General features: G+C 46.7%; 1 protein-coding gene across 3 annotated transcripts in view; it reads right to left on the bottom strand.

The window, feature by feature from the left end:
• Nucleotides 1-21,091, bottom strand: part of RAD54L2 (RAD54 like 2) — a 68,599-nt gene that overhangs the window by 17,598 nt on the left and 29,910 nt on the right. For 2 of the 3 annotated variants that reach the window (XM_062585469.1, XM_062585466.1), the window contains exons 3-8: nucleotides 5,758-5,956; nucleotides 4,093-4,232; nucleotides 2,561-2,692; nucleotides 1,542-1,774; nucleotides 661-843; nucleotides 250-383 (exon numbers count right to left, since the gene is read on the bottom strand). In XM_062585469.1, coding sequence (XP_062441453.1) covers nucleotides 250-383; nucleotides 661-843; nucleotides 1,542-1,774; nucleotides 2,561-2,692; nucleotides 4,093-4,232; nucleotides 5,758-5,956 — 1,021 coding nt within the window. Of the gene's footprint in view, nucleotides 1-249; nucleotides 384-660; nucleotides 844-1,541; nucleotides 1,775-2,560; nucleotides 2,693-4,092; nucleotides 4,233-5,757; nucleotides 5,957-17,341; nucleotides 18,084-21,091 lie in introns of those variants that run through there. The other variant, XM_062585468.1, reaches the window with a different exon arrangement.

Here is a 21,091-nt window from a genome sequence, read left to right as displayed (position 1 = left end):
ACAGAAAGGCAAGTCAGCAGTGTGAGAAGAAAATACAAGATATATATAGAGAGCAAAAGAGACAATAAATCTCTCCCAGGTACCAAAATACTCCCCAAAGGAGAGAACATGCAACAAATGCAGAGTGAAAAGGATCTGGGAGTCCAGGGCACAGAATAAGCCAAAACTTAAAAATCTGAAAAAGCGATTTTGGTAACAGTTCCACAAGAAGCAGTCTAAGAGCGCAAAAGGATTTTTACTGGTACCTACTTGTGTTCATCATTCAGGATGTGGACTTTGAAGGTGCGAGGCTGGACTTCTTTGGAGTTATAATCAGCAGGAAGGTTTTCAGGTGCTGGGAGCCACATGTTGAATTCTGCTAACCAGTTTTGGAGCGTATTCACCTGAAAAAGTTAGCCATGGAGGGATTGAAAACCCAGTTAATTCAGTCACTCAGGATTTTAAAAGCAGAAATGAGAGCAGAGAATGCCACTAAGCTGTGCCCAGAAGGGGCAGACCACAGCATGCAAACTCAGGGACAAAAGGAATGAAGTGAGGAGAGGAGGGGTTCAGGGTATGACTGAGCTTGCTGGAAGACAGGACACCAATCAACCTTCTCTACAAAAAGGAAGAAGTGCTGCAAGGAAGCTGATCAGTCAGCCCTTCACATGGGCTACTTACAGGTACAATGGCAAGAACAGTCTTTGCCTCTGTGTGCCGAAAAAGTACATCCAAGAAAGAGATGACCTGTATGGTCTTGCCCAGGCCCATGCTATGTGCTAAAATACACCCAAACCCGCTGCTGGTTTTAAATCTCTCCAAGGACTCCACCAAGTTGTCATACAGGAATCTGATTCCACCAATCTAAGAGAGAAAAATAAAACAGGTGTTAAAAAGGTGGGAGAAAACAACAAAATGAGCATGTATTTACAGAGTGTCAAACATATTAGGATTCTATAAACCCTGAAAATATAAAGGGGACATTTCAAGTTCACTGCAGTATTTTAAGCTAGGCAGGACTCAGAAGGACACTATTTTTAGATACTCATAAAACTTTCTGAGAAGATGATACCAGTAAATCTCACATTCATTTGGAGCCAAAGAATTTGAGTTGGGGTTGGTTAGTCTGTTTATTAATATAATTTGCTTTTTAAGATGCTCATCTGAACATGTAAGGAAAGCATTCCTGTCTGTCCTTCCCAGATATCACCACACCATCCATCACTAGGCCACCCAACTAAGAAACTTCTTGGGCATCGCAATGAACTCTAATCCTTCTAAAAAAATGTTGTCTTTGAGAGTTGAAGGAATTCAGTTACAAATAGAGCCAGAAACAAGGAAAACACTCTCATTTCTCCACCTTTTGATCAAGTGTGGGTATGGGCTCTTGAAATAAGAGTTAAGGACTCTGACTATCACATCACAACAATAGCCAAAGATACACTTTATCCACAAGAGCCACCACAACCAAATTGGCCATAGAGTTCACCAAAGAAGTTCTGCTCAGATCACAAACCAAGCTTGGCTGAACACCTTGCATTTCCAAGCCTAACATAGCCCACCTGATGAGGTTTTACTGCATGTGCAAGCTGGGGAGCCAGAAAAATGTCCTCCTCATTTGGTGGATGGTTGATGTTGACAATGACTTGCCCCAGAGCATCTGACTGATTTAAGGCATCATTCACATGAGAGCCACTGCTCTCTTCACTGCCATCCTCCTCCCCTTCATTGCCAGAATCGCTGCTGTCTACAATCTGGAGGGCATCGTCCTCTCCTGAACTCAACTCGATCACCTCTATAAAGTAACCAAAACAGGAGAGAACAACAGCAAAGGTCAGACTGACCTTAGGGTCTATCACACATGGAAAAAACTTGCATCAAAGGAAAATAAGGCTACCACATTTTGCAATTCCCTGTTACATGTTACACTGCCCTGATGACCTGTTCTGTACAAGCAGGCAGAACACAGACACACACATCAGGCTGCTCAGGCCAGCGTATAAAAGCATGAGTCGGAGAACATGAATTGGGGCTGATCCAAACAGAACAAGAGGCAGTTTCTCCAAGTGTTTTATGTTTTTTCCCATGTGTCCTCCCCTACTTCCCAAATAGAGTCATGCATTTTATCTGCCGATACGCTGCTCTAAAGACCACCAAGGAAACCAGGCACAAGCACTCTTTTGGAGTGGTATAAAGGAGCCAGGTTAGCTATATCTGGGACACAAAAAACAATTTCAATTGCAGATTTCAGATGCTTTTTTTTCTTTTTTCTCCCACAGCAAATGATGCCACATCTTATGTAAAGGTTCTTTAGCAGAGCACTGAGCAAGATGAAGTGTATTTAAAAAACAGAAATGAACACAAGTTTGCAAGACTGCCTGCCAGGCCAGGTTAGAAATGTCAGTTTAGGAGTTCACGGCCAGAACTAGCCATATACTTGGAAACCACTAAGCCTAACAAATCAGAAGTTATTCACTAATGGTGTGTGTGACTAGATAAAATCGGGAGAAAAAAAATGTCTCTCGGGGTTGAACAAACAGCACGTTGTGAGAAGAGCAGGGCTAGGCAACTGGTCACTTACCATCTTTAATGCTATTTTTCCCTTTAGCATCATCTTCGCTGCCACTGCTGGTACTATCTAGGCAGATCACTTCCTCGGCCAGGACCTGAGGGGGGAGCTGGGTAGCCTCTGCTGTTCTGAAAACGATGTCCTCTACAAACATGACAATAAGTAATTCATAGTAATGGGGAAGGAGACAAAACTGTTCAGAAACCCAGACAGTATTTCCTTCCACTTTTGCTCCAATAACTTAGCCCTGGAATTTTCCATAACAGACTCTCACTGTCTAAAATACTGCTATGACTCAGCTTCCTGGGTCACAATCTCCTTCTTTCTCAATATGCCTAAACAATAGCCCATTGCTCACGGCACCCTCTGTACTGTATACCCTGGCTGGGGCACATTCACCATGGACATGCTAAAGCCCATTTTTTTTGTTGTTGTGTTGTTGCTGGCTTAGAAGTAAAAAGGTTTCCTTTTTCTTCATTCCACTTCTGTTTTCCATCCAGTAGAGAAAGCACCAATTGCAGAAGGGATGATAACTGCCCTTTGTTAGCAGGGACACTGTAATAATTATATGCCACATATCATAAACAACTTTTGCTGATCAAGACCATTTTTTTTTTTATGTTTAAGCATTGCCATGTGGGGAAGAGAGGCTAGCTCAACAGGGCCAAATAAGCACAGCTGCAGTGACTCAGCAAGCAATCACATTCTTCTGTGGTTGCAACCTACTTCTCAACAGTTAAAGTGTTTTAAATAGCTTTTACTCTATTTTTCATATGCAAAACACTTTTAAAACACTAGCACTTAAAGCAAAATACTCATTTTCTCAAGAGGTAGAGCTAACTTAAGAACACCTTGCCCCCTGACACAACTCCATACTGCACTTCTCTGCCCCCACACCAGTCCGTGAGGCTGTGCTACCAAATGAATCATTGAAACGATGCAGATTAAAAGACAATACAAGATGACATATTATGGAACTATTCCCTGAGATAAGGCTAACTGCCAGGATCTGGGAGCACCCCCTTCATAGGAAGGGAGGGTGATGCATAACCATGTACACTGCTTGCTACTTTTTCACTCATTTAAACACGAAAAAAAGGAAACAGCTACATCATGAAATTTGTACACTCCATCTGTTGTTCCAGCATCACCAGTACCAGACTCGTGCACTACCAGACCATCCAAAATACAAATATGATCTGGCTGACGGACACAGCATTTCTGTTAAGTCAGTTTGTTTAAGTTTCTACCCTGGCTATGGAAAGGCAAGAGAGACCTGTTCCAGCATTCCGCTTACACAAAATTATCTTATCAAAATATCTTCAAAAGTCATCTGATATCTTCCACCACACAGCTGCTGCATTTTGATTCAGACCTGGCTCTGACATGGAATTTGCTACACTACCGAGCTGCATCTGACACTTACGTTTCAAACCTAAGGACGCACACTTCAGAGTGCAAGGGCAACATGGAGAACTACCTTCTTCTCCACTCAGCTCCTAGCTTTAAAAGTCTTACTTTAAGTGGCATCTCCCAGTGCTTACCAGGAAGAAACTCTATGGGTACAGTAGGAATAGTGGCTGGATAATCCTTGCGCTGCTGCTCTAGCCTTTTCCTTCTCTCCAACTCTTCCTGCTGGGCTGCTTTTGTCACAGCTTCCAGTTGGTCCTCACGCAACAGCTTTCTGAACATACAAGCAAACAGAGAAATAGTTTAGTTATACTCAAATGATCTCTTCCAAACAACTGGGATGGCTGGATCACTGGTCTGAAAGAAGACTGACAAGCTCCAGGTACAGCTTGCAGTACCAGCTACACAGACCAGGAACATCATAGCCAAAAGCTACAGACAAATTCTACAACTATGTCAAGACTATGTTTCTCAACTACATGTACTGCTACTAGTACTCAAGAAAAAGACAGAAGTTTGACATAAGCAAAATACTGCATGAGTGAAAAAGGTGACTGGGTAAGTAAAGTAGGTCATCACAGAGGAGTCCTATCTGAAAGGATGTTATTTATTGCTATGGAGTTTATAAACAGAAAAGCACAAAGTGATGCAAGGAAGCTGTGTGAGGAGAAAAGGCATCAATTCTGACCCCAAAAGTCATCACTTGGATTTTCCTCTGCCCCAATCTTCAGGAACCAGGATTTCTCACAGCTTTAAAACAATCACCTCAAATGCTGCTCTCAAGCACATTACTTTTACTTTTCCAGGTAACTTTCATTACTTTCCAAAGTTTCTTTTCACCCCTTTCAGTTTCACTCTCAGTTTCAGATTTGCAGCCCTGGAAATGAAGGCTCTTGCCACAGGAGAGGTGTAACACAAGTAGTGCTAAAATCCAGCTCCCCCAAACTGGCCTCTCGGTCCACCCAACCCTGCATGTAAGGACATCTACATCCCAAGGAAGTCTCAGTCTCTAAGGCCTACTCAATAGTCATTCCTTCAGCTTCAGGAATGTCAGTCCTACAAGCTGCAGTACAAACCAAACAATTTAAATGCACGGTAAAAGGGCTGCTTGCTGCCACAGAAGTCCATGTTCCATTATGACTCTTCCAAGCCATTTAGATCCTCTCAAATTAAATCTCGTAGTGAATTACTGCAGCCTCACACCTTGTCACAGAATATACATGGGGACCTACAGAACTGCACAATTATTACTTTGTAGAATTAAGGTGCAATTGATTTCCCACACTTTCAGTCACCTATCACAGCCTGAGCAATTCTGCAACAACTACCCAAGATAGTAGATGAAACGACTATATTTTAGGCTGTGTGCAATAGGATCCTCATTAGCGCAAGACACACACATACACACACGTATGCATACGTATATATACATCTATATAATATGCATGTATGTATGTATACAAATACATATCCCTGAAACTGGATAACTTCTAGCAAGTAACAGTGCTGCTGTTTTTCAATTATGGGACTTTAAAACCAGCAGTAATATACAATTTTTGCTACACATTCTATAACTGTACATTGTAATCTTCTGAAATACCGAACAAGTTTGCACCCACATGCAGCACTCCAGACTGAGAACATACTACTCCCACTGGTGAAATCCTAGGTTTTGGAAAGGAAAGCCATCTGGTTTGCCAACAGTGGCAAAATGTGGCTCAAAAACAAAGTCTACAGACTCCATTTTTACCCCAAAAGGCTGTATAGGACCTAGCTCTTTCCATCTTGCTGCTGCTTACCTTATGTTCCTCCGCATGTGAGAAGGTTTCTGAGCCCTCTTCTTTTTGGTGTCCTCAGAGGCCAGGCTCTTGTGCTGGTTCTGCAAGAGTCGCTCTGCCCGCTCACTCTGAGATGAGGTAGTTGAAGTAGAGCGCTGCCATTCTCCATCCTCCGAGTGTTCAACATGGTCACTGCTGAACACTGCTTCCTGGGGTTGGTCTGAAAAGACAAGGAGATAATGACATAAAAACAACTGTGCCAGGCCGTCAGTCGGCTTTTACGCAAGCATTCATCACGATTCAAGCCGAATGGGAACCCTCAACCCCTCTTCCTGCTCATTTGCAAATACATTTCTCTGAGGATCGATACTGGGGTCCTCTCCAACAGCACCACCCAACGGGTCTTAAGGAGTTCTATGGTGAAGGGTCCGTTTCCAGGATAGCCAAGACTACACCACTAAACATAGTCCAAAACTGTCCTGAAAGAAAACCAGGCAAAGTGATTTAAATCCATGCAGACCATTTGCTGGCTACAAAGGCCCGTTTTCCTAGAAGGGCCTGATGAGCTTTGATTAAAGCAAGGAAAAAGAAGCAACTCAAAACCTCTTTTTCTTTGCTTCTCAGCATTCAAGTGGGATAGAAATTTCCATTTATGCGACGTGTATAACCATCTTCCAAGGTAACAGAACGTACCACGCACAAGGTTATCTGGTTCAAACACTGGGTCATGGCCAAACAGGCAGTCCAGTGGTTTTATCACCAGACTCCACTCTCATGATTTAAATGCTAACTCCTGGCAAGCTTCTTAAAAATCAAAAAGTAAGCAGCCATAGTCTTTCTGCATTATAAACCACAGCCATTCCCTTCTCTCTGCATTCTCCTATTTTCAGACTTGTATTAATGGATGATTTCAGTTATAAAGCACTATGAAAAATGACACGTTGTTGTACAGGGCATTTTGCTCTTCAACAGGCTGACACTGACCAAGCTAATGCTTGCAAATCACAGTAAGGAAATGTTTCAGTTCAAAAGCTTCCCTGTAAGTAAACTGGTTCAGACAAGCCTTGTAATAGCTTCTTTGAAGCATCTTGTCCCCTTGTGTCAGGCACAGAGATACCCTGAGCCTCATCTTGTGATCAGCTCTCTTGCACACAGACTGTGTATGAGCTAATGACTGAACTGAAATGACACTTAGACAGAACTTTGAAGAAAAGAGGGAAAGAAAATATCAGTGCAGAAAACTGCTGCAAATGAAGTAAAGCTAAACCAACAAGCATCACACTGTGACACCATGGGATCTGGAGAGGCATGCTCTCTCAAAAAGCTGACAGCTTAAATGAAGGATGCCTCAGTACAGCACACTGTATGTGCAGATACCTCTAAAGCTGCCATATTAATATGCCTGTTTAATTAACCTTACCACCAATACCACCTCCTGAAAACGGGATGCCAGCAGCTAGGTTCACCTTGGCCAAAATCACTGACCTTGCAAAGCTGCTTCTTCAGACCTCTCAGTAGACCTGTCCCAGCATTTGCTCAAAGCCTATGTCAAAATTCATTTAAGACTTCTGGACTCACCTCACCATGAGCCACAACTGGTAGAGCAACTCAAATGTTTCTGTGAGTATCAGTAAGTTCTCGACATACTAGAAAAATAGGTATCAGCAACCGATGTGATCAAATAGAGCCCGTGATCAATGCAGATAGGAGTTATGTTGCAGGTGAACATAAAAGCAAAGGAGGTTCACTGCTACAATCACATTGGTTCATCTACCATGGCCAAGGCCTCAGAGTCCTTTCCTCCTCGCATATCTCCTTAAACTAACAAGCTCAGACACCAAGCATCATATTTATTTGCAGACAGCAAACAGTGTTATGAATAAAACTAGTCTCTGAGGCTTCCCAGACAGCAGCTCTGCTATTTGAGCTAAAGATACATTTTGGTCCCATTACCTGCAATTCTTTAGGATTGTTTCCTTCCCCGTCACCCTTCTCGATTCATGGTTATATAACTAGATCAAAAGATTGGATGAAATAGGGCAAAGGGAAGCAGCACATGTGACCACATTCTCCAGGATGAGTCATTAAACCAGTGACTATCCTGGAAACAAACACTGCCATGGTTACACTGCTGCCATCTCATCCTAGGCCCACTGGACCTTGACAAGGCATTAAGAGAGCACAAAGTCACGTTTGTCTGGAAGACGGAAGCTCTTCTTTCAGCAATTACTGAGGTTGCCTCCTTCAGCAGCAACCCCTTCACTCACACCATACCAGGAAAGGGTGCCTTCAGGAGGAAGGCGATGCTAACAAAATCCAAAGACCAGGCAGCCCAAAGGTAAGGCCGTGATGTGTCTCCTATATATGTTTTCACATTTGTTATGCATATTCATTCCACCTCTGCAATTTACCTTTTCTTCTTTCTGCATTTGCTCTTAATCATGTGTAATACAAACTCTGTTGAAATGTACACCCTGCTGGATCAGACTGTTTTCTAAAAGCTAACTTTCCTCTGAGCAGGAGCAGGAAACTGAAAATCTGATGATAAATCTGGCCTTGTACCGAGTACAGACCCTCACTTGCCACAGCCATGTTTGTTCAGGCTCGTGTTTGTCCTGTCAATACAAGTTCTGAGGTGAGGAATACAATCTGTGCATCAGCCCACATTCCTGACACATATGCATCTAGATACTAAGATCTCATCTACACTAGCAACTTTACCAAATATCACGCTGATTCAGCTGCAGTGGGATTCAGAGGATAGACAGCTAGCTTCCTGAGGACCCATCCTTGCCACCACAATAACTAAAGCTGGTTTTCAGAAAGCTTAACTACCATAATGGTAAACTCACTACAAGCTACTTGCATTTAAACATGCAACAGCTACCACCACCTCCTGTGACATAAGCTGGCAGTTACTGGCAGGAATTGCGGTGGCGGTGTCTTGCATTAACTCCTGATTGTGTACACAGTCTTAACTTCTACTACACATGGAGCGTGGGACTCCCCACTGTAGCCATATGCTGCATTGCAGCGTGGTGCGTTCCAAGCTGCATAACCGGGACCCATACTGTGACCAAACCACATTAAGAAACAATAACTACACACACGAAAACCTATTTTGTACAAGGAACAGGTTTGCTCTTTGGAGGGAGGGAGTGTGGGAACAACCGAGTTGAACAGGTCCCATTAGGTAATAAGTGGAATAATTCCTGCCCCAATTCTTCCAAGCCTCTATCTACAACAGAAATGCAAATATGGTTTTGTAACAAGATCTCAGCATGCTATGCTGATGTGGCCATACCAGTAACTTTCACACAACACAAAAGTTTGCCAGTCACGTTTACATGTTGAGAGCTTAAGCTGTTAGTGCATTCTAGGAAAATCTGGACAGTTAACTACACTGTCTCAATGAGAAAAGCAATGCCACCAACCTATGGGATAACATGGGCAGATCGGCCTGAGAGAGGAGATCAGCCTATGAGAGGAGTGGCTGATACACCTGAAGGCCTGTTTAGCTTGGAGAAGAGAAGACTGAGAAGGCATCTTATCAATGTCTACAAATATCTGAAGGGAGGGTGTCAAGAGGATGGAGCCAGACTCTTTTCAGTGGTGCCCAGCAACAGGACGAGAAGCAACAGGCACAAACTGAAACACAGAAAGTTCTGCCTGAATATAAGGAAAAACTTCTCTACTGTGAGAGTGACAGAGCACTGGAACAGGTTACTTGGAGAAGGTGTGGAGCCTCCTGCTCTGGAGATATTCAAAACCCACCCGGACGCGATCCTGTGCAATGTGCTGTAGGTGACCCCGCTTGAGAAAGGGGTTGGACTAGATGATCTCCTGGAGGTCTCCCCTCTAGTCTCAAACCATTCTATGATTCTGTGATATACACAGCTGGACAAAAGAGCAAGGCCATCTAAACAACAGGGCGCAGGTCTACTCAGCAGGAGGCAGCTAATAACCATTAGTCATGATTACCATCAAGGATGAACCACATTCGACACAAATGTGTAACCTGGCAAGGTAAACCCACCACATGCTTAGACCATACGTGTTGAGGATCAGCTGGAACACAGCTGCCAGGTTCACAGCCATTTCTGCTCTGTGTTTTGCACTGTGCTCACCAGAACAGGCACCAGATCTCTAAAGAGGGTGCCTGAGAGGTAGTGCATGCAGATAGCTACCTTGCCAAGCAGCTGCTTATTCAGATAAATTACAGCTTTTTGGCTGACAGATCCAAGGGCCAGTTGCAACCTGGCAGGCAGTTCCCTCTGGTCTTCACAGTTATGGACACCTGCATGTGCCCAGGCACTTTGTCCTGCAAGCCACCTTTACTGCTGAGAGAGGTATGACTACCCTTTCTCATGCACTTGAAAAGTTTAAAATACGCCTGCACTATCAAAAACCAATAGCTCTGATTTGAACACATTCTAGCTCTGATTTGAACCGTGCTCTGGTCCATAATGCACATCAAGTGTTGCCAATTTTCCTTGCTCACTAAGCAGCAGCAGCCACCGCCCCCAGCTGTACACACAACCAGGAGGAAGTGTTTGGCTTCGCGACCAGCTCTTATTTATTACGGTTTAGGTGTCTCCGCAAGGAGAAGAGTCGTGACTGTTCTGTATAATTCTGCTTCAGATGTTCCCTAGTTGGTATGACTGGCAGAGCTGCCCCTGAACACCACACATGGGTGCAACCCATAATGCATAAAACTGCAAAAGATTCCTGTCCCAGAGAGACGTTTCCAGCAGCTAAACTTACAAAACTCAGCTCACTACTTCCTTCTTGCAGAATACTGTAAAACATCCCATAAAACAGCAAGGGTGCAGCCTGAAGAATATTCTCTAGCATTTTCAATTCAGCAGTGAATTGCTCTCATTACATACAACCTTCTCTGCAAGGGAATTCAGGTCACAGTGAAGCGTCATGAGAAACCAGGTACATTTCTAAGGTGTGAGATTTCTTTGGCTAACAGGCTTCTCCTGATGCTGAGGAGGGACGAGAAACAGTGTTAAAGTTGCATCCAATCTCCATGCTCCATGTCAAGTCTCAATACGGCCAAGTAAAGATCCATGGGTCTAGCAACAGTCAGAAATGCCTAGGAGCATAGGAACTGCTGTTCAGGATGAGACTTGAGCTTCCCCTACCTGAAGTTGCTTCACAAGAAGATGCAAAAGTCCCCTCAGTGGACACCACCACCCTACAAGATGATTATTTCCTTGCCTTCATGAGTTACTTGCTAGCTGAAACAGCGAGCTACAGGATTCCCTGTCCTCCTGGGAGGCCAAGTTCTCTGCCAGCGTAACTCCAATGACTTCAGGGAAGGCATATCACTGAAAAAACAGACCCTTGTTTATTTTTAAAATCATTTCACTATGGAAATTTCATTATGGAAACTCAGGATACCAAATAGCACTATTTGCTAAATCTTGGAGAATTATTTCCTACCCTAAGGTCAGGGATGTGCACGTATGGTGAGGAACACAGTTGTAGGCAGAGCAGAGAGGATTGAGCTCTTGCTCTCTCTCTCTCATCCTGCACAAAGTGGATCAGAGCAAGGAGCAGTTAAATATTAGTTCAGATTTTCTGGAACTTCCACGCAGTTTGTGGGCGGAAGCCTGTCAGAGGCTAGCTACTACTAGCTAGTTCTACTACAGCTGGTACTGAGCTGTCAAAGCAAGAAGGGGAGGAGCACGGAGGGACGGCACAAGACAAACTAATTGCACAGCTCCAGCTGCAACCCTCGCAGCAGCCACTGACACACTGAACTACAACGGCGCCGAGGGCCGGTGCGGCGCATCTGCACAGGAAGCTGGAAGCACAGGAAGACAAGCTGGAAGACGCTCGCTGGGGTTACACGATGTTTCCCCAGCGCAATGGGAAACAGCCGCTTCCTCCTGCGCCCAGCTGAACGAAACGCTTCCAGCCTATTCTTTCCATGCGCGCAACCGGCGCAGCTGCTGCGTAGATACCCCAAAAAAAGGCAGCAGAGGTGTGCGCACAGAGGCAAGAGGCAGAAAACTTCCCCGTGAAAGTCCTCGAGGAGAGCATAGGGCAAGGCACGCGGGAAGATGAGGCTGCTTTCTTTTAGGCTCCACCTGCTAGACCACCCGAAGCAAGCCGCGGAGCCTCCCGCCTGGGCTGAACGCGCGCCGCCACCGGCTACCCTCTGCCCAGAAGCCCGGTCGCGCTGCCCGGCGCGAGGAACGCAGGAGGGGCTCCGGCTACGCCGGGGCGGCTGCCATCGCGCCGGCCCGTCGGCGCCAAGGCTTCGTTCTCCCTTTCGAAACCACCGCGGTCGGTCTTGCGAGCGACCCGGCGGCGCTACGCCCCTCCCGGCCAGCCCTGCTCGACAAAGCCCTAATTATGTAAGGGTTATATAACGCGGCACACCTACCCCCCCCAGCGCGGCCGGCCCGCACGCCCCCCCGGCTCCCGGCGCGCTCCGGAGGAGGGGGGAGGAGAAAAAAAAAAAAAAAAAAAGGCAGAGCAGCAGCAGACCTAGCTCGGATCAGCCTCTTTCGGCCCCGCTGGTGATCTCGCCGCCTTTCTGTTTTCCCTGCCTGCCTCTTCCCCCCCCACCACCACCACCGCGGACGCTCTGGCGGCGGCGGGACGTTTCTGAGCGTCCCTAGGTTGCCCCCGTCTCCTGTTCCCTCTCTTCCCCAGCCAGGGGACACGTGAAGGGTAACTCGGGCCCCCGAGCTGGCTCGCCTGGGGGCGATCCCCGGAAGGCCACCCGAGCCTGGCCGGCACGGGAGGTCTGACGCGGGCCACAGGCCAAGCGCAGCCAGGACCCCGTCCCTGGGGGGCCGCCACAGGCCCCGCTGGAGACGAGGCTTCGGGAGCCCCCCGCCCCGCCCCACCCGGGGAGCCAAGCTGGATGCAGTGGGGCAGAACCCTCCGAAATGAGTTTCATGGGCTGCATCCGCCCAAGCGTGAGATCTTTCCTCCGCCCGAGCGCAGCCTCCCTCGGCCTGTCAAACAGCGCGTGCATCAGCTGCAAGATCTTCATCCCCCTTGGCGGTTCATCTAGGAGTCAGCCGCATCAGGTCTGACTTTCAGACTTGTCACTGTAAGCAGACACAGAGACTGTCATGTTGGTACAACAAACAGCCCGGCTTGAAGTTCTAGTAACAGGTTCTTCATTTATCCAGCTATTCGTAAAGCGATCAGTCACTGCAGGTTCGAGACACCTCCACGAAACCTGCAGCCGTGAGGGAGGCTGCTTTGAACACCAGCCCGGGACCGCAGGACGGAGGGATAAGATGCAAAACGAGCTCTGAAGCAAATAGCAGCCTGGGCTCTGCAGGCCAAAATGCAAGGTGAAAGCCAGGCGAGGGAAAAACGCCCAAGTCAGACCCGTCTCCGACACCTCCTTGGGCAGGGAAGTAAATGCCAAGCAGCGGAAAGTTGTACAAGAGAAATTAAAAGGCAGCAGTGCCCTTCTTTTCTCATCAGAGGTCTCGGGGCATATCGGTTACTGCGGAGACACGCCGCAGAATAAACCTCCTTTTCCCGGCCTGAAGGAGTCCTTCCCAAGCAAAAGGAAACAGAGCCGAAGGACAGCAGCTAGAAAGACGCAACCCCCAAACCAAAGGGAGAGCAAGCAGCCGAGAGCGCTGAGAGGCAAACTGGAACATCAAACAGCCAACTTTGGTGACAGACAATATATCTTCGAACGGCGCGATTATGCAAGCAGAACCAGGCCCCAAATACCCAAGAGCTCTCGTTCTGGCCAGGCCTCAACGCTGCATACACTGAGGAGACCCGAGTTACATAAACACCAAAGAGCACTTATATAACCTTTTGTATGGAGCACGCTTGCAAAGATCAACACCCCGAGCCAGAGGAGGAGAGCAGGTAGCTGCTCCAGCCAACTCCCGGCGAGGCGGGCGGGCTCGCGCGAGCCCCCGGGCCGCGTGCCCTTCAGAGAACGTCCCGCCTCGGGCCGGCCCCGGGAAACGCACCCCGTAAGGTGGCGAGGGAACCGGGGGTGGCTTACGCTGGTTCTGGGAGCTGAGGGTACGCGAGAGCAACCGAGTCGCACAAAACTAATGCACTGAAGTCGGGACGCGTTTCAGGCTCTTGCGCTGGGAAGTTTTCAGCAAGCTGCTACTTCAGCAACTGCATGTAGGAGGGAACCGAAACTTCCCCTTCCTGGTTATCCCAGTTAACTAGTAACCCAGGATATATTTTTGCCTGCCAGCTTAAAAAAAACCCATAGGTATCCAAACCACAAGTAACCCTGATTTTACCCTAAGACCTTACTTATTTTCATAGCAGTTCAAAACGTCTTCCTCCCAGATCTGGTCCTTTTATTAAGGTGGTTAAATATTGATTTAGGTAACAAAGATGATTTCTGAAGTTGGGAGGGCATATTTGACACATCCAGGGGCTTGACATGTTCCCAGCACAGGGAATCCAGCTGGCTGTTACCATTATTCTTCTCAACATAATTTTCAGGGACTAAGAAAAGAGGACGAGTCGTGGAACAAGCATTTTGCATTATGCAATGATTACATAAGCATTAGTTTACACTAGGTAGCTGGGACTTGTGGCATTAGCTTTACACTAAGATACCCTCAGAGCAATGAGAAATAATAAAGAGGAGATTATTGCTGCCACACACTTCCAAGGCCACCAAAATGGCAAACAAACAACTAGCACAAGCCGAACTTTAATCTTTGCCCTGAGCCCTTAGCTCAGCTTCATTCAGGACTTGCTAAAAGAGAGAGGGGGAGAAGACACTTGATGCTTGCTCGTAATTTCAAAGAGCTGCATGAGAAACAATCCTAGCATAAAGCATCCTCCAGTATCCCAGTGCTCCTGTGGTGCTGGTCAGGATGGCAATCGGGTAAGAATGGAGAGATACCAAAACGGTAACGCTTGGCACTTGCACACTTCTTCCGTGTCAAAGGAGTTCAGAAGCATGACACAACCCGCACAGCCATCTGTGAAACGGGCCCATCCTCACGTCTGTCTTGCAAAGGAGGAAACTAAGGCAAAGAAATTGGGCAGGCATCAGTACTGAGTAACTCCCAGGTCACTGGCTCCCTGTCCTACACTCAGATCAACAGGCTGGCTTTAAATATAATTTCCTGCTTGAAAAACAAAACGTTATTTGTCAACCTTTTCACAAAAGCACAGGACTTCAACTGTGTTGCCACGTTCTGCCTCAGTCCCTAAAGTAACTTCAGAGGAATTTTTAAGGACTTTGTTTAATGAGGAAGGCATCGCTTGGGAGAGAAATGCAAATTGCTGAGTTTGAGCCTGTGTGCCACCGCATTCCACTGGCACTTCTCCCACCGAGTGCAGCCAGAAAAGTGACCGGGAGCACTGGAGAAAGCTAATAAGACCAGCCTGAAACATCACCACTCAAAGAACAATCTGCTTCTAGTCTGTCTTTTCGAAATAGCGGTGCTGTTTTGTGCGCTGCAAGAGGGTTTTGGTTTTGCCAAAGGGTTGCAGAGTTGTTCATGGCAATCGGACTTGCACAAGTTGAAGCCGCAACGTCACGAGAACACCCCTCATCCCAAAGACCTAACATCACACACACACACAAAATCTAAGCTCTGTACAGCCTGGAAAAACAGTAAGAAGCACCAATTCCTTCAAAGGGCTGCTAAAACTACCTCTGTGATCAAAAAGGAAGAGTATGCATACGTAGGGAAGGGATTTATCTTTTAAATACGGGGCACTTTAAATATGGGACACTGTTCTTACAGGGCAACTGTCTCTGCTCAGACTTGGAACAGGGAGCGTACTGCAACAAATCTTTATTTACTAGCTGGTGGGTGCTAACATAAAAATAACTGAAATGTTCTCTAACTTCCAGAAGCATACATAAAATAATTCAATAGCACAGGCAGTATCTTGCTGTATACATGAGGGCTTGTTAGTTTGAATACCCCCCAAAGAACTGTTCAGGAACGTCAGATGAGAAAAAGTCACTTAAATCAGAGAAAAGAAACACTGACCAGTGGTCGAGGCCCAAAGGCAGGCAGGAACATGATGCCCCAGTGCTACCTGAGACTCACTGGGCGACCTTGGGCAGGTATCATCCTCTCTGGAGACAACGCGGCTCCGGTGAAGCAGGAGGGGAGACCCTCCCGGACCCATCAGTCGGGGAGCAACCTGGTTTGGATAAGCTACAAATGCCTCCTCAAACTATTTCCTCGCTTTGTAGAGCAGACTGCAAGAAACTTGCCCCAGACATTACATCTTGATCAGTGCTGTAAGGATCTATTTGCTTTCACGTTTGCACAAATAACTCCCCCAAAATCTTTTCATCCAAAATTACTGGGAAGCCCCTAATCCTATGTTCTCCCTCCATATAACCTACAGTCTCACAGCCAAAAGCATCTTCCCCCTCTCATCTTCTCTTTTTATATCTATTATCCTAGATTGAGTTACATAAGCCACTTGTATCACCCCAGTTCCTCATTTATCCAAACTCATTTTGTATCTTATTTCCCTTCTCCTCTCAGCTCACACCCTCTCAGAATTAGTTTCCTCATCCTGCCACCACAGCCAGAGGCCTAAGAAAGCAAGAAACGATGGATTTTTGCTAAAATCTACCTCTGTCAATAATGGACACCAAACATGGGAAAACTTATTTCTGTAAAAATTCCACCTAAAAGCCACACTATACTGGACTCCTATAACGCTGAGCTGGAACTCCTGGGGATCATTTTGGAACAGCCTCTTATTTTCCCTGCACAAACTCTGGGTGGATTTGCCACCTGAGCAAGGTGCAAGAAGTTCAGCTTCCCCAAGTGCCTGTCCCCATCACCAGCTGAATTACAAACAGATGAAGAACTTCAAATCTGAACAGAGTAAAAAGTCCCCCCCCCCCCCAAAAAAAAAAAAAAAAAAAAAAAAAAAAAAACATGAGGTCTGCCCACCAACAACCAACCTAAGAAGCAGCCATCCCAAAAATGTAAACTGGGCTATATGTTAGGGTTTCACCAGCATCTTCCATTTCACAGGGACAAAAAAAAAAAAAAAAAAAAGAGAGAGAGAGAGAGAGAGAGCCAAGCAGGTCTTAGTCTATTAGGCACAAATTAGAGGCTCTGGAATAAGCACCGATGGCTCTGACTGATGCCCAAAGTGATTGCCATGCAGTCAGCAAATCACCAGATACTTCACTGACAAGACAAGCTCTTCAAACTCTACCAAGTAGGATGTTGGGGAAAGCATATACCAAAAGTGGAGAGGAGGTAGGGGAGAGGATACTGGATATAAAGTGACACTGCTGTTAACTACTGCCTCCTCTCTTGCTAAAAGCAACTTTTGCAATATTGCAATACGACAGCAGCAGAAGCAAGAATGCCAGACAGAGAACGTCACATCGCGAATGTCCTCAGAATCCAATGCACAAAGGAAGAGAGTTTCCTCCCCAAATTTCCTCCATCAAATTGATGAGCAGTGCAAGACGCTGAAAATGCATCCCTGCCCAGTAAGTAGTAAATTAAAAATTCAGCCTCACAGACAACTCTGGTACCCTAACGTACTGCGCAAGCTGTTGAGGAGGGCGTGCGAATGAACAGTCTGTAGCAGGGAGGCAAGAGGAGAAACAGGAAAAAAACCCGAGTCCTACCTGGAAACTTCTGAGACTCATCCAAAAGTAACATGCTGCTCAGTCAGTGCACGGGTAAGGAAAGGTCTCTCCTGGCAACTCTGCCCAAATGCTTGTTCAACGCGGCCACCCACTCGCAGCCCTTTGGCTAGTCTCGTCCCAGGGTCTTCAGGACAAAAGTTTCCAGGCACTCCCAGCAACTTGGTGTCTCTGCCCGGAGCCCAGGGAGCACTAAATCCGCTCTCGGAGGCTGTTGAGCTCGCAAGCGGGCTGTGTCTCCTGATAAAACAGTCCAGGCTGCAGGCTGGGAAATCTGCATTTAAGGTTCCTGAAAATAACTTTGGTATCTAGTTCCTGGGGCTTGATTCGACCGAGCTGGTGTGACTGCATTCAGCGAGCATGTATCTTCCCTGAGCCCAGCCGCGACGGAGTAGGGTCGCTCTTACGTAACTAGTTAGATACGCCTCGTGTTCAGCCTAAATAGAAACTGTCCCTACGTCCCTGCCCTGCTTGCAGACTCAAACTACCTGGCCCGGCGTAGGGGGGATCCGATCCTCGGAGAGGCGCTGTCCTGCCGGCCCGGGGCGGGGGGACCAACGCCGATGCGGAGGGAAGGCAGCGACCGCAGGAGGAGAGGTTTAAAGGCGAGCAGGAGAGCAGGTCGGCTGAGCGGACGGGGGGAGGCTGCTCGCGTGCTCCTCGCCGCCCTGCTCCCATTCACCCGGCCCCTGTTCAACTAGTGGCAGCAAGAGCGAGCGAGAGGACTCCAATAAAACACAAATCCTTACATAAGCGCCCGGCCGGAGCGGGGCCCCGCGCGAGGGGAATTCCTACGGGCAACAGGAAGTCGCCAGCAGGAGCCGTGCGCACCCCGGCACGGCTCAACGCTCAAGCGGGGCAAAAGTGGGGGGAGGGGAAGGTGCCGAGTTTTTAGAAAGCAGCCTTTCACACTTTGGGGAACACAAGCCTTCAGGCGAGCCTTCCTCCCCGTCATCCACCCGCCTCAAAGACATGCCCGTAAAGGCAGAGAGAAGCAGCGCTTTGAAGCTCTGTTTGAAGCCCCAGAAGTGAACGACCACGCAGGCCTAAGCCTTCTTCCAGCACTGCGGAGACTTTCTGCATGGCCGATTCCTTTCCCAGGCAAAACCCATGGCAGTGATAAAGAGCAAACCTGGGGTGAGGCACATTTAACAGAACGTCAGCTAGCTCCCAGTGAGCATTTGTCCACACAAAGTCATCTCCTTGCTTCAAACAAGTGGTGGTGGCAGGTGGAGAAAGACAACATCGGTGCACCAAGTCCAAAGCAGGCTGACCAGCCCCGGCACAAACGCGTAGGGCTCCAGGACTGAACAGTACGACATGCTGCACTCGTGTAACAGTAAAGATGGACCTAGAGGTCTGCAAAAACAGCCAGGACGTTTTTATTCCACCTCTTACTTAAGTGGGCACTACAATTCAGTGAAGGCTTGTGGCCAAAGTGGCCTCACTGCTTCGGAATACGTCACAGCTTCAAAACACACCCGGGGTGCAGCTCTCGTGACTAGAGCTGTATGGATTTTACCAGAGAAAAAATTACGAAGGGGATGAAAAGCAAGCAGCTCGGTAACGAGACAGCCTGTCACCTGTATCTCAGATTCAAACAGTCTGGCTGCTACACGAGAACGGACAGTGTTGATCAAGGGGCAACAAGGGCACAAATATGTTCAAAAAAATACACAGCTGAGGAGTTTGCAGCTGGCCTTATAAGGACTTTGTAGGGTTGGAAGAAATAAGCCAGACATGACCGCGGTATCTGACCAAATAGATTTATGAAACTAGGGAGCAAGATTTAAGGACAAGTGTGTGCACAAAGGCAGGTGGGTATTTTCTAAGGCACGGTTGGGAAACGAAGTTCAGTACGTCGGGGGAACAGGTGACCTATGCCCGTTTCTGCAGAGGAATAAAAAGGGCATTTCCTTCTTTACCCTACCGTGCAAAACGGAAAGGAGCTTTCCCCTCCACAGCAGCCTCCTGGTGAGCTCATCACAAACTCACATAGCCAAGAATTAGACCTGCCAGAAACAGGCAGTTTGTAAAATGATCTCCTCATGGTAATCTTGTTATCGATAAGCCTGTTTACTGCCCAGCTTTTCTGTGAAGCCAGCCTGGTCAGAAAGTTCGCTCTCCTTCCCCTGCAGGCTCCTGATATTTTACATAGCCATCGTATCTCAGCTGCATTACTCAAGAGCAGGCGAGGTCCTTGCAACTGCAGTGACCAAACTATACCTTGGAAGAAGCTTCTCAGGAGGCTCTTGTCACTTGAGAGCTACCCTAGCAAATGACCCAGCAGTCTCCCCTGTTGCAATCACTGTAAAATTTTCAGTTTCCATAGGACATCAAAGAAAGGTCCTTCAGGGCATACTACTCTCCTCACTGTCCTCTGTGAGCTGAGCTGCTCCGGGACGGTTCAGTATATCGGCCTGATCCAGGCCCACCAAGCGCAGCATGGACAAGCACTGCAACTCTTTCGTGCCTCCTCACTCTTTGGATGCTCTGAGCTGCTGGTGACTCCCTTCTCTCCCCCCCCTGCTGTCCCACGCGTGCTGTTCACTGCCGTGCCACAGGACAGCCTGGACCTCTTCTTTCCATCCTCGATGGCTCTGTGCCGCCAGGCTGCCCTTTCTCCTTCCCACCAGCATGCCCCCATCCAGCAGCGGCTGTCTGCACGCCCCACTGACCGCTCTCAAGTAGAGAGGCTGCCTACAATCTGATTTTTTTTTGTGAATTATTAAACGCAGAATAGGCTTGACTGCTCATCATCTTAAAGCCGCTCAGACGGAATCCAACTCTAACGCCACAACGTTATTTGTTGGCAACTAAGTATTGCCGGGCTTTTGAGAAACATCTGCTTTTTCACCAACGCTGTACTGTAAACTAAAATGGCAACTCTTCTGAGCAAGATCTAAACCAACCATGAAAAACCAGAGAAGTCTTTCCATTGCTTGTAATGAGTTTTGGACTGAAACATAAAGGACAAAATTTGGTCCTTTTTTCCCCTCATTTTATTTTTATTCTTATAAGCTTGGTGTATTCACTTTCCCATGCTCATTCACTTTGCTACCCAAAGCCAGCATGCACAAGGATCCAGAAAATACTGAATCGTAACAGTGGGTGGTTGTACATAATGTAACAAAAATCTAGTTAGAAAATACACCTAGTGATGAAATGCACTGCCTTTCGCAAACACTATTCAGACTACCACCGTGGCAAAACATGTCCTGTTTCAGACTTTAGTCTCAGCTTTCCAGAGATTTTTTTAAATGTACTGAAGACCACAACATGTTAACAGACAAGATACAGTGATCTTATATCAAACATTACAGATATTTATCATGATATTAATCAAAGCAAAATCCTTTGAGTTACAATCCTGACATTTGCATTTGTCAGTTATAACCTTCAAGAGATTGACTCTCATCTCTTCCTACAACTTGTTATATTTCTGCTGCTAATATACATAATATGTTATGAGAACATAATATAGCTGTGCCTTTTAAGAGTGATTTTGCACACCTTTAATTTAATTCTAGTTTTCAGTCACATGCAAATTTGACATAAATCATAAGCTGAAAGTAAACAAAAGCACCATTTTAAAATTACTTCTTCAAGTAATACTTCAAGTATTTTAAATGTTTTACATATACAAAGATTACTGACAGATGTTTTAATTGCAAAATTTGTTCTGATTGAGAATCAAACTAAAAGTTTCTGTTCCCCCAGCCTAAAAGATAT

Source organism: Rhea pennata, chromosome 12, assembly GCF_028389875.1.
Source record: "Rhea pennata isolate bPtePen1 chromosome 12, bPtePen1.pri, whole genome shotgun sequence".
In the NCBI taxonomy this organism is placed as follows: Eukaryota; Metazoa; Chordata; class Aves; order Rheiformes; family Rheidae; genus Rhea; species Rhea pennata.
The sequence above is the reverse complement of the archived record's forward strand: the minus strand, read 5'-3'. Positions and strand labels throughout refer to the sequence as shown.